Source organism: Artemia sp. Qi Xiang Cuo, chromosome 20 (genome assembly GCF_049724085.1).
Source record: "Artemia sp. Qi Xiang Cuo chromosome 20, ASM4972408v1, whole genome shotgun sequence".
NCBI lineage: Eukaryota > Metazoa > Arthropoda > Branchiopoda > Anostraca > Artemiidae > Artemia > Artemia sp. Qi Xiang Cuo.
Window position 1 is genome coordinate 22,888,688 of NC_142813.1, and position 21,961 is coordinate 22,910,648.

A 21,961-nucleotide genomic window follows, 5' to 3' on the forward strand; every position below is an offset into this window, starting at 1 on the left:
CCGTCTATTGAAAATGTTCAAAATTCTAGATACCTTCTTTCTGTCACTCACAACTTATTAACGGTCTATTTAAAGTCACTAATTATTTTCAGTATTTTTAAGTGTTCACAGATTGATAGAAGACCTAAAATCGCGGATGCCCATTCCTGATTTCTATACTTAGTAAAATCAGTAAAGTTAGGTGGTGAATTCAGTGAAGATATGAAAAGTAGAATAGTCAAGGCCCAGGTTATTTTTTTCAAAGTTGGAAAAAGTTTGGAATAGCAGGAAGATAAATATACGAATCAAGATTACAATATTGGAAGCTACAGTGATAAGTGTGGTCAAGTATGGTCCTGAAACGTGGGATATCAGAAAATGGAGGAGGATTATTTTATTCTTTCCAGAGAAATTGTTTAGGGATTATTTTAGGTAACCAGTTGAGATGGCTAGGACATGTTTTGTCGATGAAAGATGACAAATTGCCAAGGATCCTCCTATTCAGCCACTCATTTAGGGCCAAGCGAAAAGAAGGTCTTCCCCGATCGGGTGGCAGGAGGTCGTGAGGAATGATTTAAGGGAAATTAGAACTTCTTAAGAGAGTATAGAGGGAGGATTTAAATAGATTAGGAAGGAGGAGGAGCGTACGTAGCTGTGTTGGTTTCAGGCAGTTTTGTGTTGCAGTGAGTAGCTAGTAGTAGCAGTAGTAATAGTAACACAGATGACACAATAATGCCTTTATTTGTAGAAGATACCAATGGGATCATTACTTGGTAAAGTTGTCATGCTTGGAAAACAGAAGTCAATAATACTTAGAAGAAAATAGAGGGGGTCCTGTTTATATATCATCTCCACACCACTCCCTCCCCCCGCAAGAACCCAAAATCTTAAACATTAAGTTTAAAAATTTACAAACCATAAGTCAAAAATTAAATAATTAGTCAAAAATATTAAATATACAGGAGGACACTGTCATCTCATTGATTTTTGTTTATTCTTGCTAGGCAGCAGAATTAGCAAGCTCTTATCTCCAATTAGCTGCATCGAATCTCGAAACTATCAAGCAATCCTGAGTTTAGATCCAAACAAGCAGCGACTTGGGCACCAAAGGCCCAATTTTAGTGAGAACTTTTGTTCGAAAAAAAACACAACTTCTTTAGAAAGGCAGAAGAAGCAGCGACTTGGGCACCAAAGGCCCAATTTTAGTGAGAGCTTTTGTTCAAAAAAAAAAACACAACTTCTTTAGAAAGGCAGAATAAGTGTTTGAACAGGTATAAAAAAATTATATTTGCAACCTTAAGAAAGGTCTGGTGTTTTTTTTTTTTTTTTTTTTTTTTTTTTTTTTTTACAAAATAATGGACAAATGACAGGAATTCAGGTGAAGTCAAAGCGAAAGTGAAAAACATTATGTCTGAGAATTGATGATTTCTGAATCGGACAAGGTGATTGGGACAATTGATGATTTCTACTTGGCCTATGAAAATAAAAGAAGATTTCATATCTATGAAATAAAAAGAAAGAAAATACGTGTGCTACTTTTACAAGTATTTTATTTTATATAAATACTGTCATAGTTGCTTTGTTTCTAGCTTCTTTATATGGTTAGTTTTATAAACATTTGTCAGTGATTCTCAACCTTTTAAATTTTGGAACCCTCAGGAAGTCTCTTGGAGGCTGTGCATTCTGCGGCATCATTGGGCTCCAGGAGCCTGACTGAGATACCTTGCTCTACTTAAGGAGAATGGTTGTCTCGATAATGGTCAGTAATTCTTTCAACCATTGAAAAAAAACGACTCAGAATTCGTAAATATGGCCACAAACATGGTGTGACTAAAATTGTGACCATCTTCTAACCTGCCAATGCTCCAAAAATTTGTAATTTTATGGTAATTTTTTTTAATTTCCTAATCATCTGCCATTAAGCAAGTAAATTAAAATTTGACCGTTAAAAGAAATCAATTGCACTTACTAAAACTTTTGTTCGTCATAAAAAAACATCATAAAAGACAATTTAAGAAATCAAATAACAAACAATTAGTGCACTACCATTTTTTTTGTAGTCCTGGTCTATACTTATGTTGAAATTGTGAGCTGTATAATGTTTTTCAGGCGTGCGTAATACAGTATGGTAATAATTTTGTTAATACTACTTCTTAACTAAAAACTGTAATAACAAAATGCTTATTTCAAATGTATGATATCAACAGATCTTTGAAGAACAGTTTCGAGTTGAACAGATGTCTGTGTTATTTAAATTTGTGTAATTAGACGCTTATTAGCCTTTTTTAAAGCAATATTATTGTTATTACATTCAGAAATTTATATTTGTTGTAGCAAATTAGTAGAGCGGAGTTAGTAGCAAACAAATAACTCATAAGCATGTTTTTATTATCCTATCGTGTTTGTGCTTTTGTTGTGAGCTGTATAACATGTTTGTAGCTTACGTAAAGTAAAATATTTATTTTATTCCACTATAAAACACAAAGCATAATTTTGTCATTTTTCTTATCATATAGACTATTTCTTTCTAGGTGCTCGGACATACGAAACTATGTTGTTGATGCGAAACCAAAAATGAACGTTTTTTATTTCCAAGCCTTTCTTGTTGAAGTGAGTAGCGTTTATGTTTCGGAAAATTTCTTATGGGCTTGACTCAACCTTTGCTTAATTTGTTTTCGAAAAATCGGCCAAAAATGATTAGGAGCCATTTGACGGTGCCTAAGCTCTATTAATTTAATATGAAGTTGCGAGATCCAAGTTTCAAGACGAAATACAGTTCAGTGTCTGGCCTTCTACTTTAATTCAAATTTAACCTTTCTTACAAAAAATAATAGAGAAACTGCTTAAAAGGTTACAGAGTTTTTAGAATTTTTAGCCTCAGCAGAAGTGAATTTTTGATGAAAAATTACCTGGAAGCCATACCTGACAGCTATCATAAAATTATTCTTACCTTATTTGTGTGTCCTATTATTTCAAACAAATTTTTTGTTGTAGTTTAGATGCTATAGAAAATGTCAAATGAACATTTCTTTTATAAACTTCTACCATTGGAAAATTTATTCTTTACAATCTTTTACTATTAAGACTGAAGAAAACGAAGTTACCACTTCTGAATCAGCTTCAAACGGTGATTCCTACTCGCTTGACAATTTTAAACTGTGCTTTTAAGCTTTCGGTTACTATGGGCTACAGTTCATTTTTATTAGGTTGCATCTCACGCTGCAACCGGGATAAAGATCTCAATAACTTCCAAGTTTGCATCCTTTTGTACTCTTCTCTTTAGAATAGGCTACATACTTCTTGGTATAATAATGCTTTTGCGCCTAACATATTGGTATAGAAAATCCTTTCTATAACTCACCCATACCAATCTGCTATCGCGTCTGCATGTCTTTGAACAACCATGCTTGGAAGCCCCTATATTGAAGCACAACTGTTACCATTATTCAGTTATTAGAAAGGTACTAAGGTACTTAGCACTAGATTTCCATTTTTTTAAGAGGAAATACAGCTAGTGGTCAAATCAATACGATAAATAAATTTAAAAAAAATATACATATGTTAAACAAGTTATATTTTTAACCATATAGAACAATACCACCAATATACAGCGCTGTACATTTGGCAAGCATGACCAAGGGCGGATTCAAGACTCTTTTTTTTAGAGGGGTGGGGGTTGCAAAATAGGTCGATCCGATAAACTTGCGTTAGGAGCAAGTTTGATTAACGCAAACTTGCGTTAATTAAGTAAATTAAACTACTTTAGACTATGTTAGGGGGGCACTCCCCTCGCCCTCCTGGATCCGCCACTGAGCATAACTGAGCTCAGTGTGGTTGAACCCACGATTACCTAGGCTTTTCGAGGCGTGGGTTGAACCCACGATAGGCTAGTTTTTGATAACTAGCCTAAGCATTTACCCGTAGATCATCGGCCTCGACACGTTTATTGTAGATTTACCGTTCAAAACAAATCAATCTGTAAAAAAAAGAAACAATCTAACGCTGTAAAATATTTCCTGTTTTACCAGATGGGCTACCGGTAAGTGTTTCAACTAGCTGGTGAAGACTCGAAGGTCCAACTCCCATATTGATGACAATTTTTTCTAGCATTTTCCTTACATTAATATCTAGGGTTGGCCACTAAAACGTCACGGAAAACTATAGCACATCTTACTTGCGTCAAAGATTGGGGGATACTTATAAAGTGTATCAGCTCAGACACATATGAAGTTAATGAGCAAAATTTGGGACACAAAATTTCTAGACACTAAAATTTGGGACACTAACATTTCTAGATTCCATATCGTTCCCAAAAATCGATACGTTATTCCATTAGTTTCAATTCGACAGCTTATCTTTTAAATAACATATTGTCTTTTTTTGTAGATTACTGTATTTGGATCATTTGTAGCGTGGCTGTTTACCTTCTGCTCTTTGCTGCTGCGTTGCTGCTTTCTTCCTGATTTCGAAACAACTTCTATTTCAGCAACCAGTTTGATTGCACAGTCTCGTCCTTCTACATCAATGACTAGATATTCAATGTCACTGACTTCGGTTGACAGAACAAGGAAAACTAGTTCAACGCGATCAAGGCATCAATCAAGTGAAATTGCCAGAGCTGAATTGGATACAACAGGAAGTTTTTGCACCGATTTTGAAGTGACTGAAACAGCTAAATTAGCATCCCCAGAGTCATCTATAAGTACTTCGAATGCAAATGGAGATTACGAAGACGGAATTCCAATGCAAATGTTAAAGAGTCTACAAAATTAATACAAAATATGAAATTACTTGTATTAACGCACTTATTCAGGTGTGTTTAGCTACACATTATTATTTTAGACCAATAATAATTTGTTTTCTCTTCATGTTCTTATTGACAAAAAATAATGAGGTCTAGAATCAAATGCCTGGCTAAGCACAGCCGAGAATGGGAATTTAGTGACTTAATAAAAACCTATGGCTTTTTGAATAAATTTCTGCCATTAATAAATTATCTAGGTTAAAACTTAATTCAGTTTACCCAGTTTTCACAGTATAGCCACGTACCTGGAACTTTTTTTTATGAGTAAAATTTAGATGGTCAGTTGTATAATCAGACTACAAATTTTGTCGGAGCTGGACTTGGTTATGTCCTGAACTGCTTAAATTGTTAAGCCCATTTATGCAAACCCTAGATCTTGCATAGTCCAATAGATCTAGTTTTTCACAGATCTCCACTAGCGTGGATATTTTGCTTGTTAGAACTGTTCTTTAAATTCAATCAAAAATTTTAAAAAAGTAAAACAGCTTACAACATTGAGATGAAAGAAAATATTCAATATAAAAACAAATGAATCAATAACAATTGACGACAAAATAAACTTAATGGCTTTGTTTTCGAGGAATAGCCTACTCTTAAGGAATAAACAACTGTTTCTCTTTAAATGCAGCTGTGTTTATATAATACTATGGTAACACACAGAACCGTTCCTAGTGGAGGGGGGCGACCGGGGCACCTGACCTAGGCACTACATCTATAGAGTGGGTGCCATATATGGGGGATTGCTCACTTTGATTTGGCTTTTTTTGCTTATATTTGTATCATGAGAGTGCAGTGTGATTAATTTTTCCCCGGGCACCACCGACCCTAGGAACGGCTCTGTAGCACACGGTAAGGTCATTGCGTTAAGTATGATTAACTGTTGGTGAAAGCTTTCCTTTGAACCGGGCTATTTATTTTTTTTTTTTTTTTTTTTTTTAAGAGTTTGAGATGAATTAATTTTTTAGTTAATATATCCACTATAAATCCACTCACAGTGTTGTACTGGAGGGTGATTTGGGACTAAGTAGGTTAAGAAAAGATAGGTTAACAGGAATGGTGAAGTTTTGGATAAAAATTTTAAGAAGTAAAAATAGGCAAGCGAAAGAAGCGTATTTTAGTTTGTTGGAGGGTAAAATAGAGGTAGGGTGGCCGCAGGAAATTAAGAAAATTTTAGATGAAGCAGGATATTCGTATTTTTGGAATGAAGGTAAGGGATCGAATTCGGCTACAGTGGTTGATAAGGTAAAAGAAAGGTTACACGAGCAAGGAATACAGCAGTGGCAGACTCGGAAGGAGGCCTCTGGATCTCTGAGTCTGTATAGTACGGTGAAGGGCACGTGGGGGAAGAAGTTTATTTTGGAAGGGGAAGAGATAAAATAGATTTTGAACTTCAGGGGAGGGTCGATTGATATTGGGGAAAGAGAGAGGACATTTAGGGGTTATAGTGCTAACCAAGTCCCTTGTCCGATGTATGGGGAAGGTGATGAGGATATTTTTCATATTTTGGGGAATTAGCAGATCTGAGAGATGAGTGGTTTTCGTTAGGGTTGACAGATAAAAGGTGGGTGGAAGGATTGTAGGATCACGAGTTAAAATGACATTAAGGAATCTGGCTAAATATGTTGATACATCGTGAAAGATTTTTCCCCAGGCACCACCAACCCTAGGAACGGCTCTGGAAGGATTGTAGGATCACGAGTTAAAATGACATTAAGGAATCTGGCTAAGTATGTTGATACATCGTGAAATATTTTTCCCCGGGCACCACCAACCCTAGGAACGGCTCTGTAGCACATGGTTTTTCCTTTTTAATATATTTGTATTTTTTTTTTGTTGGTTTTGTTATGTTTATGTTCTGTTTTTTCTTCTATGGCCCGACGGCTTTTTCTGGCTAAGTATGTTGATACATCGTGAAAGATGTATCTCTTTATAAATAATTTCGTGAACATTCATATATAAGTACGTTTTTCCTTTTTAATTTATTTGTATTTTGTTTTGTTGGTTTTGTTATGTTTATGTTCTGTTTTTTTTTCTATGGCCCGACGGCTTTTTTTTTAAATACATACATACATATAGTTAGCGTCCCTTCCGTTGGTAAACAAAACAAGTCAAATGAGAAAGCAAAGTGAGGTCAGAAGTGCCGGACGATGTTAATACTCATGACATCTAAAGGTATCTAGAAACTCAGATAATAAATACTAATTTTGGTGCTAAGGAAAATCAACAAATCAATATATATGACATTGTATACACGAGGTGCAGTGGGGTTATTTCTTGCTAAAACTGCCAGGCTACAGAAATAAAAGTCCATTTTATATAGAAAACAAAATAGGGGAAAACCTCTATCTAATTATTATCTCCACATCTGAAGCCCCCCTAAGGACGAAAATGTTAAGTCATTAGGATTAACCATTTGTTTTAGCAAGAAACTGTCCATGGCTGCCATACCTTACTTACAGGGAGGTACCATCACGTCGTCTCCTTAACTACCTATTTATCGCGACATCTCACAATCTTTTGTTGTCAAAAATCTAACGGTAGGAAAGTAGATCTTACGGTAAGTATTAGTACTCCGATTATTACTGCCGATTCCAAAAAAATTTTTATTAATGAAATTTTAGATCACTTTACGCTATTTTCATTTTGAAGTAGGGGAAAAGTATTTCAAGCTCATATATGACAATACACAGAAATAGAACACAAGGCCGTACCCGGGGTGGCGAGGGGGGTGGGGGAGTACCGGGTTTGAACCCATCCCAAAATTTCGTAAAAACGTAACGAAAATGCATATAAACAAAATTTTGATGCGTCTTTAAATTTTTGTAAACCACCCTCTTCCCCCTAGCAAAATACCTCATCCCCCGAACCAAATCCTGGATACGCCTTTGCTTGAACAGCTTAAAATGTTTATTAAATTAAAGAGTGATGTTTAAATTTAAAACGAACAGAGATTATCCTCAATATGAAGGAAGCCGCTACTTCCCCGTTCCTCCCCAACCTTTACAATAGTTTTCCTAGTGCTTAATTGAAATCTTTTACTGATTGAAACAAATAAGCCGTTTCGTAATTGTAGGTAACTTTGTTGCTTTAAGACTTCAATACATTCTCCATTTGTGCTGAGCAGGGATGACTTGAGTCATCCCTGCAAATATTTAGTTTTACTTTCTTTTGTGCATGAATTATGCTTGTCCAGGATGCATCAGGGAGTCAGGTGTACATACAAAAGCGATACGAACACTACAAAAATCAAATTCCTGATTTGTTTTATTCTGATTCTCCATGCAGAGGATACAAATAAAAAAGTGGGATAATTTACATCTACCCTAGTAAAAAACTGAGGGTTTAACTTTTGTTGCGTTTCTCTGACCAACATTATTCACCAATTTAACAAGAGAATCACAATAGGACACAATGGCATATTCTGCTCATTAAAGCCAATGAAAACAATAATGTATTTTGTTCTCAAAAAGCCCACGACACCACTTGTACAAAAACGCCTACCATTTTTCACAATGACATCTTAAATACATTCTAAGACCACACTGACTATACATAAAGTACTGCAAAGAAGAAAAAATAATAAATGAACAATAAAATTAAATAGCTAAGATAAAAAGAGTAATATCTGCCAGTGGACAGAAAAGAAGCGAAAATGACAAAAGTAAATATTTCGACAGGGACCTCCGCCAAGCCGTCTTCAGTGTTAAGAAAGGAAAACAAACTAACCTTTTCAAGTATATTCGAACAGAGCAGAAGAAACACTGAGTCAAACGAACCAAAAAACAAGCCAGAATAAATCAAAGACTATTCACCGGTTAGAATGGGAAAGAATTCTCTGCTTAGCGATTGACTTAGCTTGCCTAATGATCTAATTTTCATTAAAAGTGTAGTCAAATGAATTTTTAATGAGGAATAACGTAGTTTGGATCTTTTAATATTAAGTTATTGCAAATTGGGTTTATAGGAATATGTCCAGTATATCTATTTAAAGCAAAATCTCTATTTATGCATTTGTCTATTATGTCTTGACTTAACACTCTTGCTCAGCAGGGTCGCCAGCGTAGACAGAACTGGTTGACAGCGCTGTCATTCTTTTCCAAGCAGCCCTGTCCAGGGTTAGGGATGGAGTCTCATTTGAGTCGATGTTGCGATTGAAGAGGCGTTGATTTATAACATCAGCCCATCTGGTGCACGGCCTCCCTCGAGGACGTTTCCAGGCAATCGAGGGATTGAAGTCCGAAATGATCCTTGCAGGGGTAGTTGACGGGAGGCGGAGTAAGTGGCCGTAGATTGGGTGGAGAGGTTCGCTAACTTGAAGGTCTTCAGGATCTTATTGTTGCGGATCTTATCATAACGTTTGACGTCTTCAACTCGAGGCAGGTTTCCAGTTTGAATCGCATCGACCTTTCTTAGCTGTGTCTTCGTTATTAGTCATGTGTCAGACGAGTACAGCATGGTGCTTGAGACTGTGGCATTGTATATGCGGGCTTTTCTAAGGCCACTAATTTGCGGTTTGTGGAAGACTGCTCTCAGGAGCCGTCCGAATACAGAGTTTGCCTTGGCTCATTTGGCTGAGATTTTGGTGTCAAGTGTGCCATTTGATGATATAATTGATCCGAGATAAGTGAACTGCCTTACCACTTCAACAGCTTGGTTGTTGATCACAACAGTTAAGGGTGATACTGATGCGGTCTTTTTTATGGGCATGCTATTCGTTTTTTTCTATTTAGTTTGCAGCTCAAATATAGAGGCAATGGAGGGGAGGGTCTTCATTGCACATATAAGCTGGTTGAGATTTTCGCTAAGGACGGCTACATAATCGGCAAAGTCAACATTAGACAAGTCCTCCTGGCATAACTTATGCCAAAAGGGTGTACACAATGTGTCTCGTTCAAAATGCGGTCGATGACGCAGTTAAACAGATCGGGTGCAGCAGCGCATCCTTGCCGTACACCATTTTGATGGGGAAGGAAGAAGAAAGCTTCCCATTAACAAGGACGGCGCTTTCTGTACTACTGTAGAGTTCTTTAAAGAGGCTGACTATCTTTGTTGGAAGGCCCGCAGCTTTGAGGATTAGCCAAAGGAACTTTCTGTCAACAGTGTCAAAGGCAGAAAGAAAGTCAATGAAAGCTATGTAAGCTTTCTTGTTGAATTGCAGTGTCTTCTCAACGGTCTGTCTGATCGTATGAATCTGTTCAGTTTTCGATCTTCCTGGCATGAATCCGGCTTGTTGAGGGCGGCGCAAAGCATGTAAGAAAACTTATTGCATGTTTCAACAGGAGCAGTACAAAGAGCTTTCCGGGAAGTGAGAGTAAGAGGATACCACGGTAGCTGCTGCAATCTGCCTTGCTGCCCTTGTGATTAAACACAGGCACGATTATTCTTTATTCCAGTCTGACGGAATAACTTGAGTGAACCATACTATGCTGAACACCATCTGCAGCCAAAGTATCATTGCAGGGCCATCCGTAGTGAGTAGCTCTATAGTAATGGCACTGATGGCTGATGCTTTATTGTTTTTCATTTTCCTTGCGGCCGTTTTAATCTCCTCAGGAGAAAGGTTGGCGCTGTCGGGGGAAGGGTAACTTCTTTAGCAGCGGCTACAAGCCCTGGGTCAATGCAGTCGGGTAGATCTGAGTTTAGCAGCTTAGTAGTGTTTCTCCCAGAGACCAACACATTGACACTGATCGCATGTAGTTTCTCCATTTGATGCTTTCAGGCTTGTGAGCGTCATGGCATGTTGGCTAATCACCTCGTGCAGGAACTTTAATACTGCGCCAGTGTGGTTCTTTTGGGCAGTTTGTTTAAGTTCATCGGCCTTATCCACAATGAAGTCTTTCTTGTCCTTGTGAAGCAAGGACTTGCGTTGTTTGTTGAGCTATCTATTATGTCTCTATTACCTCCCTAAAAGATTATGGTAAGCCATTTGCTGTAGATATTAAAGTTGCCTAGTCAAAAAGAACTAAATGACCTGGATTTTTAAAGATGTAGAGGGGCCAAAGCAGAAGCAAAATCGTCATTGATATTTTCACATCTCATGGGCTTTTTATTGAGATCTTAGGATATCATATGAATTAATAACACTTAAAGCCCTACTGGGACATGGTTAATACACGATACACTTGAAAAATAATAAATGAAAACACCCTTACTATAAACAAAACAAAAATAAAAAATAAATCTAAAGAAAATGATTTCTATACTCCATGCCCAGCCCAATAATCCTTCCCAAATTCTTTATCCCCAAAAAATTTCTATCTCTTAATATATTACCCACCCAGTCCTCCCTTTCAAACCACCGCGGAAAAATTTCCTCACTCAAACCTCTTAACTCCTTACATCTTACATAAACATAAAAAATGAGTTAAATCATCATTTTTGTCCCACACATCGGACAAAATAGGGACCAGCCTTCGACCTAATCTTCCCCAAATATTTTCTCCTGTCTCCAAATGCTACAAAATTTTCCCTTGCCCATATTACACACTTTCATTCCCCCTACTAGGCCCCACCTTAAATTACACTTCCTCACCCCATAGGTCCTTAATACTAACATACAGAGATAGAGAAGGTGACGAGGATGTATCACAATACCATTTCTGGATCTCCTGGCTCTCTACAATAAACTTAACATGTTTTGCTACCGCTAAACTTTTCCCCCGTTCCCACAGCTTAGCTTCTCCACAACTTTCCAAAATATATTTAACTTGGCTAGCCCAAGAACCCTTCCTCCTATCTCTCAAAGATTCTCGGTAAGCTGCTTTTAGCATCCTCTCCTCTGGTAGGGATACTAATTGTTCCCAATACCTAATCATACTAACTGGCCTTATAACTCTTTCACTCCTAAACCCCAAATCACCCCTTAAAACTAACCTATTAATTTATCATTTGTCACTAAACTTATGTTCATGCAGTCGTTCCCCCAGCTTCTGACGGTTCCTGCCAATGCAAAACTTCCCACATGAACACGAGACTCTTTAAACACTACTACCCAATACAGGGTCAGCATTATCCTTTCGAGAACTGAAAAAAATGTTCAACCTTTTTTTCATTTTTGGAAGAAACAGAGAGATTATGTTTCTTCAAAACTTTTGGGATATATGGTAAAGTGGTGAAGGTTTTGTTTTCATTTGCCGGAGTAACTAAAGAATTGGGGATCTATTTCCTTGTTTTACCTTTTTTAATCTTCTATCTATGATATTCTCAACAAGTTTAATTGGGTAACCGTTAAAGAATAAAATATATTTAAAACAATTTAATTCAGATGCTACATAATTGTGTGATCAGATTTTTAGAACTCTGTAGACTAAAAAGATTACCACCCCTCTTTTTACAGAAGGAAGTTGGTTTGACGAGGAACGCCGATAACGAGTGTTGTGGGAGGGTTTCCTATAAACAGAAAATTCAAGGTTAGAATTGTTTTTTTTAGAATTAAAACATATAAGAAAGAATCATCCCTGAATCTTCCAGCTCAAATGTAAATTGAAGATTTGAATCGAAAGCGTACCAAAAAATCATTAGAGAATCATGCCTATGTTCACAAACAGACAAAATATCGTCAACAGAACGGTACCAGAAAGAGTCTTTCAATAGAAAACTGTGAGGGAAATCAAGGGAAATGTGACAAGACGCAATGGGATATCCTTCTTATGAATTTTGGGAAGACCGTAAAAATTGGGAGTAGGGTAACCTTTAGGGTCTTTGTTACTTTCAACTCAATTGAGTGTAGAAATTAGAATCCTCCCTGACTTGAAAAAAGACAAAAAAACAGCAATTACAAAAGCACACAAAGGGAACACAGTTGTGATCATGGACGCCGCAGATGATCATAAAAAAAGAAAAAACACTTTTTATGGATGAAAATGAAATATAAATTCATGTCTGTTAAAAAGATCTGTGATGATTGATCAGAGATCGCTAAACAAAATTGGCTCTTCAAGTTTTGGAATGACCCGTCAAGCTCTTTATGGTAATTGGCAAGTAGGATACAAGCGGGTAATTCGAGCGCAAAACTGATTTAGACTCACCCCCTTTTCAGCAGCGTCCGACTCTAACAGAGGCAGCATAAGACTCGCTTAGAAGAAACCCTCATTTGGGTGAAAAAGCACCAAAGGGTGCATTGTCACTAAGACTGGTAGGAATTCTACAAATTAGACTTGCAAGAAGTACATTAAAATAATGATATACTGAGCCCAATATTGAACTAGTTGAAATTAAAAGGTTTTCCAGACATGACACACAATTTTTTTTTAATTTTTAGCCCAAAATCTTTCTAAAAATATGGTTGGCTATTCTTAAATGGAGTATTTTAATTGGTTTTGACCCTTTCTCTCTCCAGAACGGTAACTAATCGCGAAGTTGGAAAATTGTTGTTCTACGTGATTGAGACTTCCATGAATGGATATACATCCATAAACCAGAAAGCGTTCTCACGCCACTACTTCAGTCCCTATCCTCATAGTGTGGTTCCAAAGATCCCATGAAAAAATTTCTAAAAATTCTCTGAACTACGAAAAAGAAAATTAAATTTGGGTTAAAATCCAGCTTAAATTCTTGGACCCACCTTTCCTGCAGTTTCAGGAACTACAGTATGAAATGAACTTGATCCTTTTTTTCTTTTTCTCAAAGTTGACACAAGTCATCTGAGGATGTGTCAAGACTTAGTAATAGGAAGAGGCAGAGTTTAAGACTTAAAAACCTTTTCTAGTACCAAAATTGACCTGGGGATCAATTATTGAAAGCTTGTGATCAAGTAAATATGGAAAGCAACATGTTGAGGAAAAAAAAAATAATACAAAACTAATAATAGAAGTCCGAATATTTCAGCTCTACATCTAGAAGCCTTTACCAACGGGGGGGGGGTATATATATATATATATATATATATATATATATATATATATATATATATATATATATATATATATATATATATATATATATATATATATATATATATATATATATATATATATATAAACAAAGAAACAACAAACTAGTGTAAAAATATTTATAAATAAAGAAACAAAAAACTAGTGTAAACAAAACATGACCAAAATAAAGGAAAACAAAAAACAAATGTGATGCCAATTCAGACTTTAATTATTATTTTTGTATTAAAATTTTCATTAAAAAAAAATCTATTAAGAATAAATTTTTGTTTCAATTGTCTCAAGAGCCTAAATATTCACGATTGAATCATAAACTTACTGTTGGATTGAAAGCCTTGAACTTGCGTAGATAATCCGATTGTACACCTATTGAATCGCAAATTTCCCGTTTTCATCTGTAGTTTAGTTTTTCATATTTACTATCTTAGGAACAAAACTATCAAATAACCCCAACTACTAAAGGTCATTTATCGTAGGATCAAGCCATTTAAGGCCAGAACAGCTGCGCTTGCCCCTCCTCAACTTTACTTTGTCCAAGCTCCACTTTTTACTCCCTCTCATGATGCTCTTACTTCAAAATTGTTACTTACGAACTCTCTTGCACCCTGAACTGAGCCCTCAAACATCCAAAAAATCAATCATTTCACCAATACTTAAATCATCTGCTTAATCTAAGTCTACGAGAGTTTTGCGCTCCCATTTGATATTATGTTTTTCCATAGCAATTGCTGAATTCTTTATGACAAACTCCGTCAAAATAATTCGAGCTACCCCATCCGAGTGGATGGTACACTGGACTTCCGTCTTATGTCCTTGATACGAAATTTGATTAAAATAGGTAGCCATACCTTCTTTTTAGTTTGGAAGAAGATAGGCATAATAGACGCGATTAGGCTACTTAAAACCTACTTCTGTAAAAAAATAAAAAAAAAAACGAAAAAAACCAATAACTTTTTTATGAATAATAATAAAAACAGCAGCAGCAAGAATAAAAACAGAGAAATACATATATTCATTCTAAACAAGTTCTTTTGAGCTATCTAAATGGTTCGACTAACACAAATGCATCATTTGCTCTTAAAATAATAAATCTAGGGTACAAAAAAGATTTACAATCTTCCTAATAGCATTGCGAAAAATAATGCAAGAATACTAATATAAAGTAGACAGAATTAATATTTCTTTATATTCTTCTAATTTCATAACATAAAAAAAACAAAAACATTTAGAACAAATCACTTTGGGAAATAAATATTGTTATGGAATGACATGAATCACTTATGAATTGAACATTAGACAAACTGGACATAAAAAAGAAGAAAAAAAAGCCAATTATCTTAGAAAAAGGAACAACAGGTGATCGAACAATTATATAATTCTCTTTCCCGAAAAAGTCCATTTTGAAAAAAAAATTGAATCTTTTGAAATGAAAATCTCGTATTCATAAACATAACAAAAAAAATAACCAACAAATGGGCCGTACGCCACCCGTAGATGAAAGTCTAGCCACACAAAACAAAAGCGACTCTTAACGATCAGTTTTTAACTAAGAATACTCTTTACCTATAAAAAAACAGGGTTGGGAAAAGCATGCCTGGAACTGCCCCCCCCCCCCCGATATGGACAATTATATAAGAATAAGCACTTCGACGCGGTGGCTAAAAATAATCTGGATGTTATGGCATGAACCTGTAACAGCTTAGTTTTTCAAAGAAGCTTTAAGGCCTTCTAGAAATTACCAATCTAAAAACGAACGGTCAATTTTAATTTTCGTCTCTGGTTAAACTAATACAAATTCAAAATCAAGCAATGATGACACAAGAATGTAAAAAGAGTATTGGTTAGGATGTTTGTGTAGAAAAAAATTAAAGCGACTTTCGTCTGAACTTTCCCGAAGATATCTACTAATGCACACACACTGATAAAAATGACCTAAACAAAACAAAATAAGAAACACGAGCTACACGCAAAAAAGAGAAACATTTCAAAATCGTCTTTCATGTTTTCAGCTTCTTCTTTCTCTAGAATTTTTGGAATGAAGTAATATAAGCATCATCTAGCTGGGTAAAAGGATTCGACTAAGTAATATTAGGATTAGTCTACAAGAATGCAGACTAAGGTCATCACTATAGTTAATAAATTTGGTGTTTCATTTACAAAACCCATACTGACCCATTAAAATATTCACAGTATCTAGTTTTTGCAGACCCATACAATTCATCCCGAGTGTTAATTCAAAGTAAAGACAGAAATTAAATTTGAAATGTTTCTTACGAGGTGGACCAAAAATAAGATAGAGCAATTCTAGCTGAAACAAGAATGATGACATAACTTAGAATCAAACATATTTTCAATCTTCTAGATTTCTAAAAGCCTGTTGCATCTTTTCATGTAGCTCTTCAAAGTCTGCTTTAATCTTAGCTTCACCATCTTTGACTGGGTCCTACGATAATAATTGCAATGAAAAGCTATTAAATAATATACAAAACATCAGAAAATCAACCATGACATTTGGAAATATTTTTGACGTAACACCTTAAATTAGGTATTGTTTTCTCAGACCACACTACCTTTCTATGACGAACAAATAAACATTCAAATGGAGACAAATCTATTTACTTAGACAATGAAAACAGACGCAAAAGTATTTTTTTTTCAGAGAGAATTCAATGACAAAGTTCAATCAAAGTCTTGATGTAAATTTTCTGCTTTAATCTTGCCTAAATGTAAAATAAATTTCCAATAAAGGTTGCAAAGCCTTCTGTGTCTTCTTATTGCAAACGAAATGTTGAGTTTACTGGGTTGAAATGTTGTTGTTTACTGGGTTGATCTCATTTCCTCTTTGTGAATGACCCAAAAGTTAATTATTTTGTTTGTATAAATATGTTAGTTTCATAATACTTTAGTATTTCTACTGATGACGGTCGCTGTATATGTGATCGAAATATCTAGACTTTTGTACCTGTTTTCACTGTCTATTAAATACAGTAACAACATTGAAAGGAATAAATGTGCTATACCCAATATCTTTTATAAAGTAAAAAACCGTACCCAGAGAAGACTCGCGGGGTCTCTTTTCCAGTCATTCCAGATATCCCAAGGTTATACACTTCATTTTTTGCTTCAGAATGTCCATATATGCCTTATGAAACATAGAAATCATTTAGACCTGATTTTTTGCCACTAGACACAATATTTACAAACCAGGAAAATAGTAGGATCTAAATAATCGGCACCCACAGGAGGGGAGGGGGCATGACCCCCCTGGTAGTCGGGGACTATATAGTAATTATGAAGAAATCAAAGGAAAGAGAACAGAGTAGGATAAGCCATAAAAAAAAAACATGTGTGTTGGCTGCCTACCAATCAGAAGAGAGAGAGAGAGAGAGAGAGAGAGAGAGAGAGAGAGAGAGAGAGAGAGAGAGACAGAGAGAGAGACAGATACACACAGAGACAGAGAGAGAGACAGAGAGAGAGAGAGACAGACAGAGAGACAGACAGAGAGAGAGAGAGAGAGAGAAAGAGAGAGAGAGAGAGAGAGAGAGAAAGAGAGAGAGAGAGAGAGAGAGAGAGAGAGAGAGAGAGAGAGAGACGGAATATATAATAAGGAGAGAGAGAGAGAGAGAGAGAGAGAGAGAGAGAGAGAGAGAGAGAGAGAGAGAGAGAGAGAGAGAGAGAGAGAGAGAGAGAGAGAGAGAAAGAAAGAGAGAGAGAGAAAGAAAGAGAGAGAGAGAGAAAGACAGAGAAAGAGAGAAAGAAAGAAAAAGAGAGAAAGTTCCCACATTTTATAGTTATTCTTGCGCTCTTATTTCTTTACTTGTTATTCAACAGCTTTATAAAAAAATAATAATAATAACAGTACAAAAAAATAATAATAAAAAAAAATACACAAGAAGAGTTACAAAAAGGACCAATCGAAAAGACCTGCAACGTTAGCATTTATTAAGGCGTTTCTCTGTAGCTGTCGCTTAGGCCTTTTCATGAAGTAAAGTAGGTAACCTTAGAACGCAATTTTCAGCGTAGTATTTGTGCAGGTTTATAGCATATTTGTCTGTGTTAAGTTATGTTTTAAGCCAAAGAAACAAAACAAATTCAAAGTAAGATTATTGTTAAATGAGCCAAATTACAAATATGATAAAACTATCTTAAAACCTAAAAGACGAAAGTTTAATAAGTAAGACTTGGAAGAGGAAAATTTAATTGCGAAAAATAAGCAAAATACTTCACCTAAAAATACACTGAGCGATCCTTAATAATTTGTCGAATCAACAATATTGTCTATTCTCGGGAATCAAACATAATTTCCGCGGAGCGTATAGAATTGCATAAACATCGAAAAAATCCATTTTAAGGACATTTCGGGTTGGGGGTGTTGACAATACAGAAAGTATATTCGTGAGTAATTGTTTTAGGGAGAGGGGCTTTTGACCGATCTTGGATGGAAGGGGTAATTGCCACATGTACACCTGGCCTGGCAATATAGAAATGTATTAACACAACTGCACTCAAGGGTTCTTTTTACGGTGGGGAGTTGGGGGGGGGGGGGGGGAGTGTTAGACAGTACATACGGGATGGAAAAAAGGTTACTCTTCAGCACGGGGAGACTGATACCCCAAAAACATGTTTTAGTCCAAAAATTTACCGTAGATCTTCCCAACTATCGTTCAGTGTATTTTTGCATCTTTGGCATTTCAGTGTCTTTTTGCAGGATAACTGAAAAACATCTGCCTACCTTAAACTTCATAGATGACAGTTGATACAGCGTATCGCCCATGGATTCTTTAATTAGTGTCCATGTGATTTTGTTTTCGGATTGAGCGGTAGATTCAACCGAATGACGTGCCATATCGTAGAATGATATCATGTTCTTCAGCATTCCAACGGTTTTGTAAAATGGACAATATCGATCGTACGAGCTGTACCTGTAAAAGAAGGACGAAATTTTTAGATTACGCACTAATTCCTTCTCCCTTTTTGATTCATTAATTTTCTTCATGCTAATTTAGCTCATTTCATTTCTATCACTGGCTACGCGGGATCAATTTTATCTAGTAGAATATTCACTAATTAATACTTGATCACTTCATCCCAGTATTAATTTATCTTTTATATTTAAATATTCCGTTCAATTAATTTTTTTTTAGTCTGGTCCTAGTGGGGAGAAATATTTAACCTTTCCTTCCCCTTTGTTTTTCAGGTTTTTCTCTCAAGTGTCATTCTACAAAAAAAAAAAAAAAAAAAAAAAAAAAAAAAAAAAAAAGACATCTAGTCTTAGATTTTGACAGAACTTGGTTAGGTTTATCCGTTACAAGACATACATAATCATACTCTCTTTCTACGTGCCTATCTTCTGTTTATTTGATTAAATCAACATAACAAAAAACATATACCCCCAACAGAGAGCAAAGCTCGTAAAATTGGGTAAAAAAAAAAAAAAAAAAAAAAAAAAAAAAAAAATTTTATAATAATAAAAAAAGAGAGAAATAAAAAAAAAACCTGGGTAAATAAAAAAAAAAAAAACATAAAAAACATAAAGAAAACAAACGCTGGACAAGTGAGGCACGGAAGGCTATCCCAACATGGGTAACAAATATAAAAAAAAAAAAAAATAATAATAATAATAAAATTTCTATTCCACCATCACAGGTCAATACATAATTTTAATATTTTCTTCCTTAGAACTGATATTTGCCGAAATGATGCCTCAATTTGAATTCTATCTTTCAGCCTTTATTTATTTGAAATAAATGGTATTTGGTATCTAATTGAAAATCTAGATCTTTCACAATTAACAAAGGGAATTCGATATGTTCCAGAACACCTAAGAGCCGAAGGAGGGGGCAGAATCAACAGAGATTTTTCATAAAAATAACTACTAGGATCTTGTATTTTAAAATGCCATATTGATATATTAAGAGTATATAAGAGTGATATATTAAGATCTTAGTACTAGTTGTACGGCCATTAAAAATATTTGGAAAAACTATTGTCTTTCTTATTAAGGGATTATTTATCGCCAAGAATAAAGAGAAATATATAGCAAAAAGTCTCAGTCTCTAAATACTCCGAGAATACTATACCATACTACGTTAATTTAAAAAGCTAAAACTTTGCAACTTTTTACAACACTTTAGTTCTTTTGACCAGCTTTCAGTATTGCCAAACGCTTCAGACTTTTCACGTTTATTGAATGTATCCAAGAGGAAGGGGGATTCAGGGTTTGAAACCCCCCTCCCCCTAAAATTTTTGTCCGATGCGTAAAAATGTAACAAAAATACATATAAAGTAATTTTTTGATGCATTTTTTGGTAGCCTCCACCGCTCCCCCTCTAAACAAAATCATGGATACGCCCTTGAATTTGTTATAGAAGCACAAGTTATTTGTTAAAAGTGATTTTCAAAGCTTTATTTCAAACTAAGCAATTTGCATACTAATGACGAAATTATTGCCAATTAATATATTTAAAACAATACAGTTTGTTATTATTACTAATTAACTGTAACACGCACGGATCTCGATATAACAGCCGGAATGTGTAGTTTGTTAATAATTTATTATTTTTTCTTCTTTTTTTAATTTTAAATTTTTCCTCCAATTTTAATACTTTTTAAAATTTTAATAAACTTAATTTAATTTTTTTATACAAAATTTTACATTAAAAAAAATATTTTGTTTTGTCTTCTTGATCTTTTATCGATTACTTTGATTGAAATTTTGATTGCCTATCAAAATATAGAAAACATTTCAAGATCCAAAATGTGCGTCAAAATACTTGAAATACAATTCCCTTTGATAAACCTAACATAGAGAGGATGTACTGACGCATGAATTGAACCAAGTTGAAGACAAGTGAATATAAAAGAAAGCAAAGTCATTTTAATTATAAGGATCTTAATTACACAAGGTTTAGAACCATTTCGATCACTGACTACTGGTTAATATTTTGTTCAATGTTAATTTTGTTAATTTATGCCTAGGTCTAGAGTCGTCAAAAGAATGGGACAAGGGGCTTCCAAAAATAAAATATCTTAATTCTCATTAAATTCATTTTCAACTGTACGCCATGCAAGTTTCTCCCAGAGCTATTTGGTGAAGGGATCTTCAGACAAACATCCTATCACCTCTCTTGAATCGACAAAAAAGATAACGAGAACGAGAGACAGAGAGAGAGAGGAATACAGAGAGAAAGTGACAGGGGGGGGGGGGAGAGGAGGGGGAAAGGGAGAGAGACTTGAGGGAAAACAAAAAAGAATAAAGAGGAAAACAATAGAGATGAGAGGATGACGAAAGCGAGATAATGGGAGGAGGATAGAGAGAAGAGGGACAAGAATAGAGAGGAGAGGGGAGAAGAAGAGGAAAAGGAGAGGAAGGAAGGAGTATGAGAGAGGTAAATAGGAGGAAGAGATATGAGAGAGATGAGGTGGGGAAGAAAGGAAAAGGGAAAGAGCGAGGGTGAAAGGAGAGAAAAATATTGAGAAAAGGGAGAGGGAGAGAAAGAGATAAAGAAACGGAAATAACTAACCCATTTTGCTGCAGAAAGTCGTCCTTTATAAGTCTGGCAACTTCTAAGGTAATCTTATCAGTCTCTGCCAGTGAAGCTTTTCCGACGAGTTGCACAATTTCACTAAGATCTTCTTCCTCTTGCAAGATTTCTTTACATTTTGTCCTGTATGGGACAAATTCTGGGAAGTTCTTATCATAATAATCATCCAGGGATCTCATATATTTGCTGCAAGAAAAAAAGTGAGTGTAAAAGAAATGTGTAAATCTATATTAGAGCCAAAATGTTACATATGCATAATTAAGTAGCTTTCTTTCTTTATTATCCTCTTTCTATTCCATATTCACATAGCAGCAGTCCTTTTCATCTGGTTTTGATAATAATAGCTTGAAACCGTTTATGATCATTCTTACAGAATAACAATACAAAAAATATTGAAATCGTAATTCTTTTTTTCACTATAACCCTGATAAAAAATTCATATAGCACTTACGCGTTTGACGTACACACATGGAAGGAATAACATAAATTGAAACTAAACTTTTTAAAATCTCAACTGTATCAAAAAGTTATGACTAAAGAAATGGTCAACTTCAGCCTGGCTCTGAGAAATAAAAAGACAATTTATAGGTCTGTCAAGATTGGGGAAATAAAAACAAAATGATAAAAGTAAAAATTGTATGGTTATTCGGATGCTTCAAACTCAGTAACATCAATGGAAAGTGTCAGTCCAAGGACGTTATATTCTGGGGATAAAAATATGATGATCTTGCCATTTATCTTGC

At 35.2% G+C, this 21,961-nt stretch overlaps 2 protein-coding genes across 3 annotated transcripts in view; one reads left to right on the forward strand and one right to left on the reverse strand.

Moving 5' to 3' along the window:
• The window catches only part of LOC148940017 (uncharacterized), a 45,382-nt gene extending 40,459 nt beyond the window's left edge, over positions 1 to 4,923 (forward strand). The window contains exons 4-5 of the mRNA XM_089106235.1: positions 2,511 to 2,589; positions 4,366 to 4,923. Of these exons, the coding sequence (XP_088962361.1) occupies positions 2,511 to 2,589; positions 4,366 to 4,752 (466 nt within the window). The 3' untranslated portion in view covers positions 4,753 to 4,923. The remainder of the gene's footprint in view (positions 1 to 2,510; positions 2,590 to 4,365) is intronic.
• Positions 4,924 to 15,523: 10,600 nt separating this feature from the next.
• The window catches only part of LOC148940018 (V-type proton ATPase catalytic subunit A), a 60,734-nt gene continuing 54,296 nt past the window's right edge, over positions 15,524 to 21,961 (reverse strand). For both annotated transcript variants that reach the window (XM_089105913.1, XM_089105912.1), the window contains exons 12-14: positions 21,198 to 21,404; positions 18,407 to 18,596; positions 15,524 to 16,117 (exon numbers count right to left, since the gene is read on the reverse strand). In XM_089105913.1, the coding sequence (XP_088962039.1) occupies positions 16,025 to 16,117; positions 18,407 to 18,596; positions 21,198 to 21,404 (490 nt within the window). In that variant the 3' untranslated portion in view covers positions 15,524 to 16,024. The remainder of the gene's footprint in view (positions 16,118 to 18,406; positions 18,597 to 21,197; positions 21,405 to 21,961) is intronic.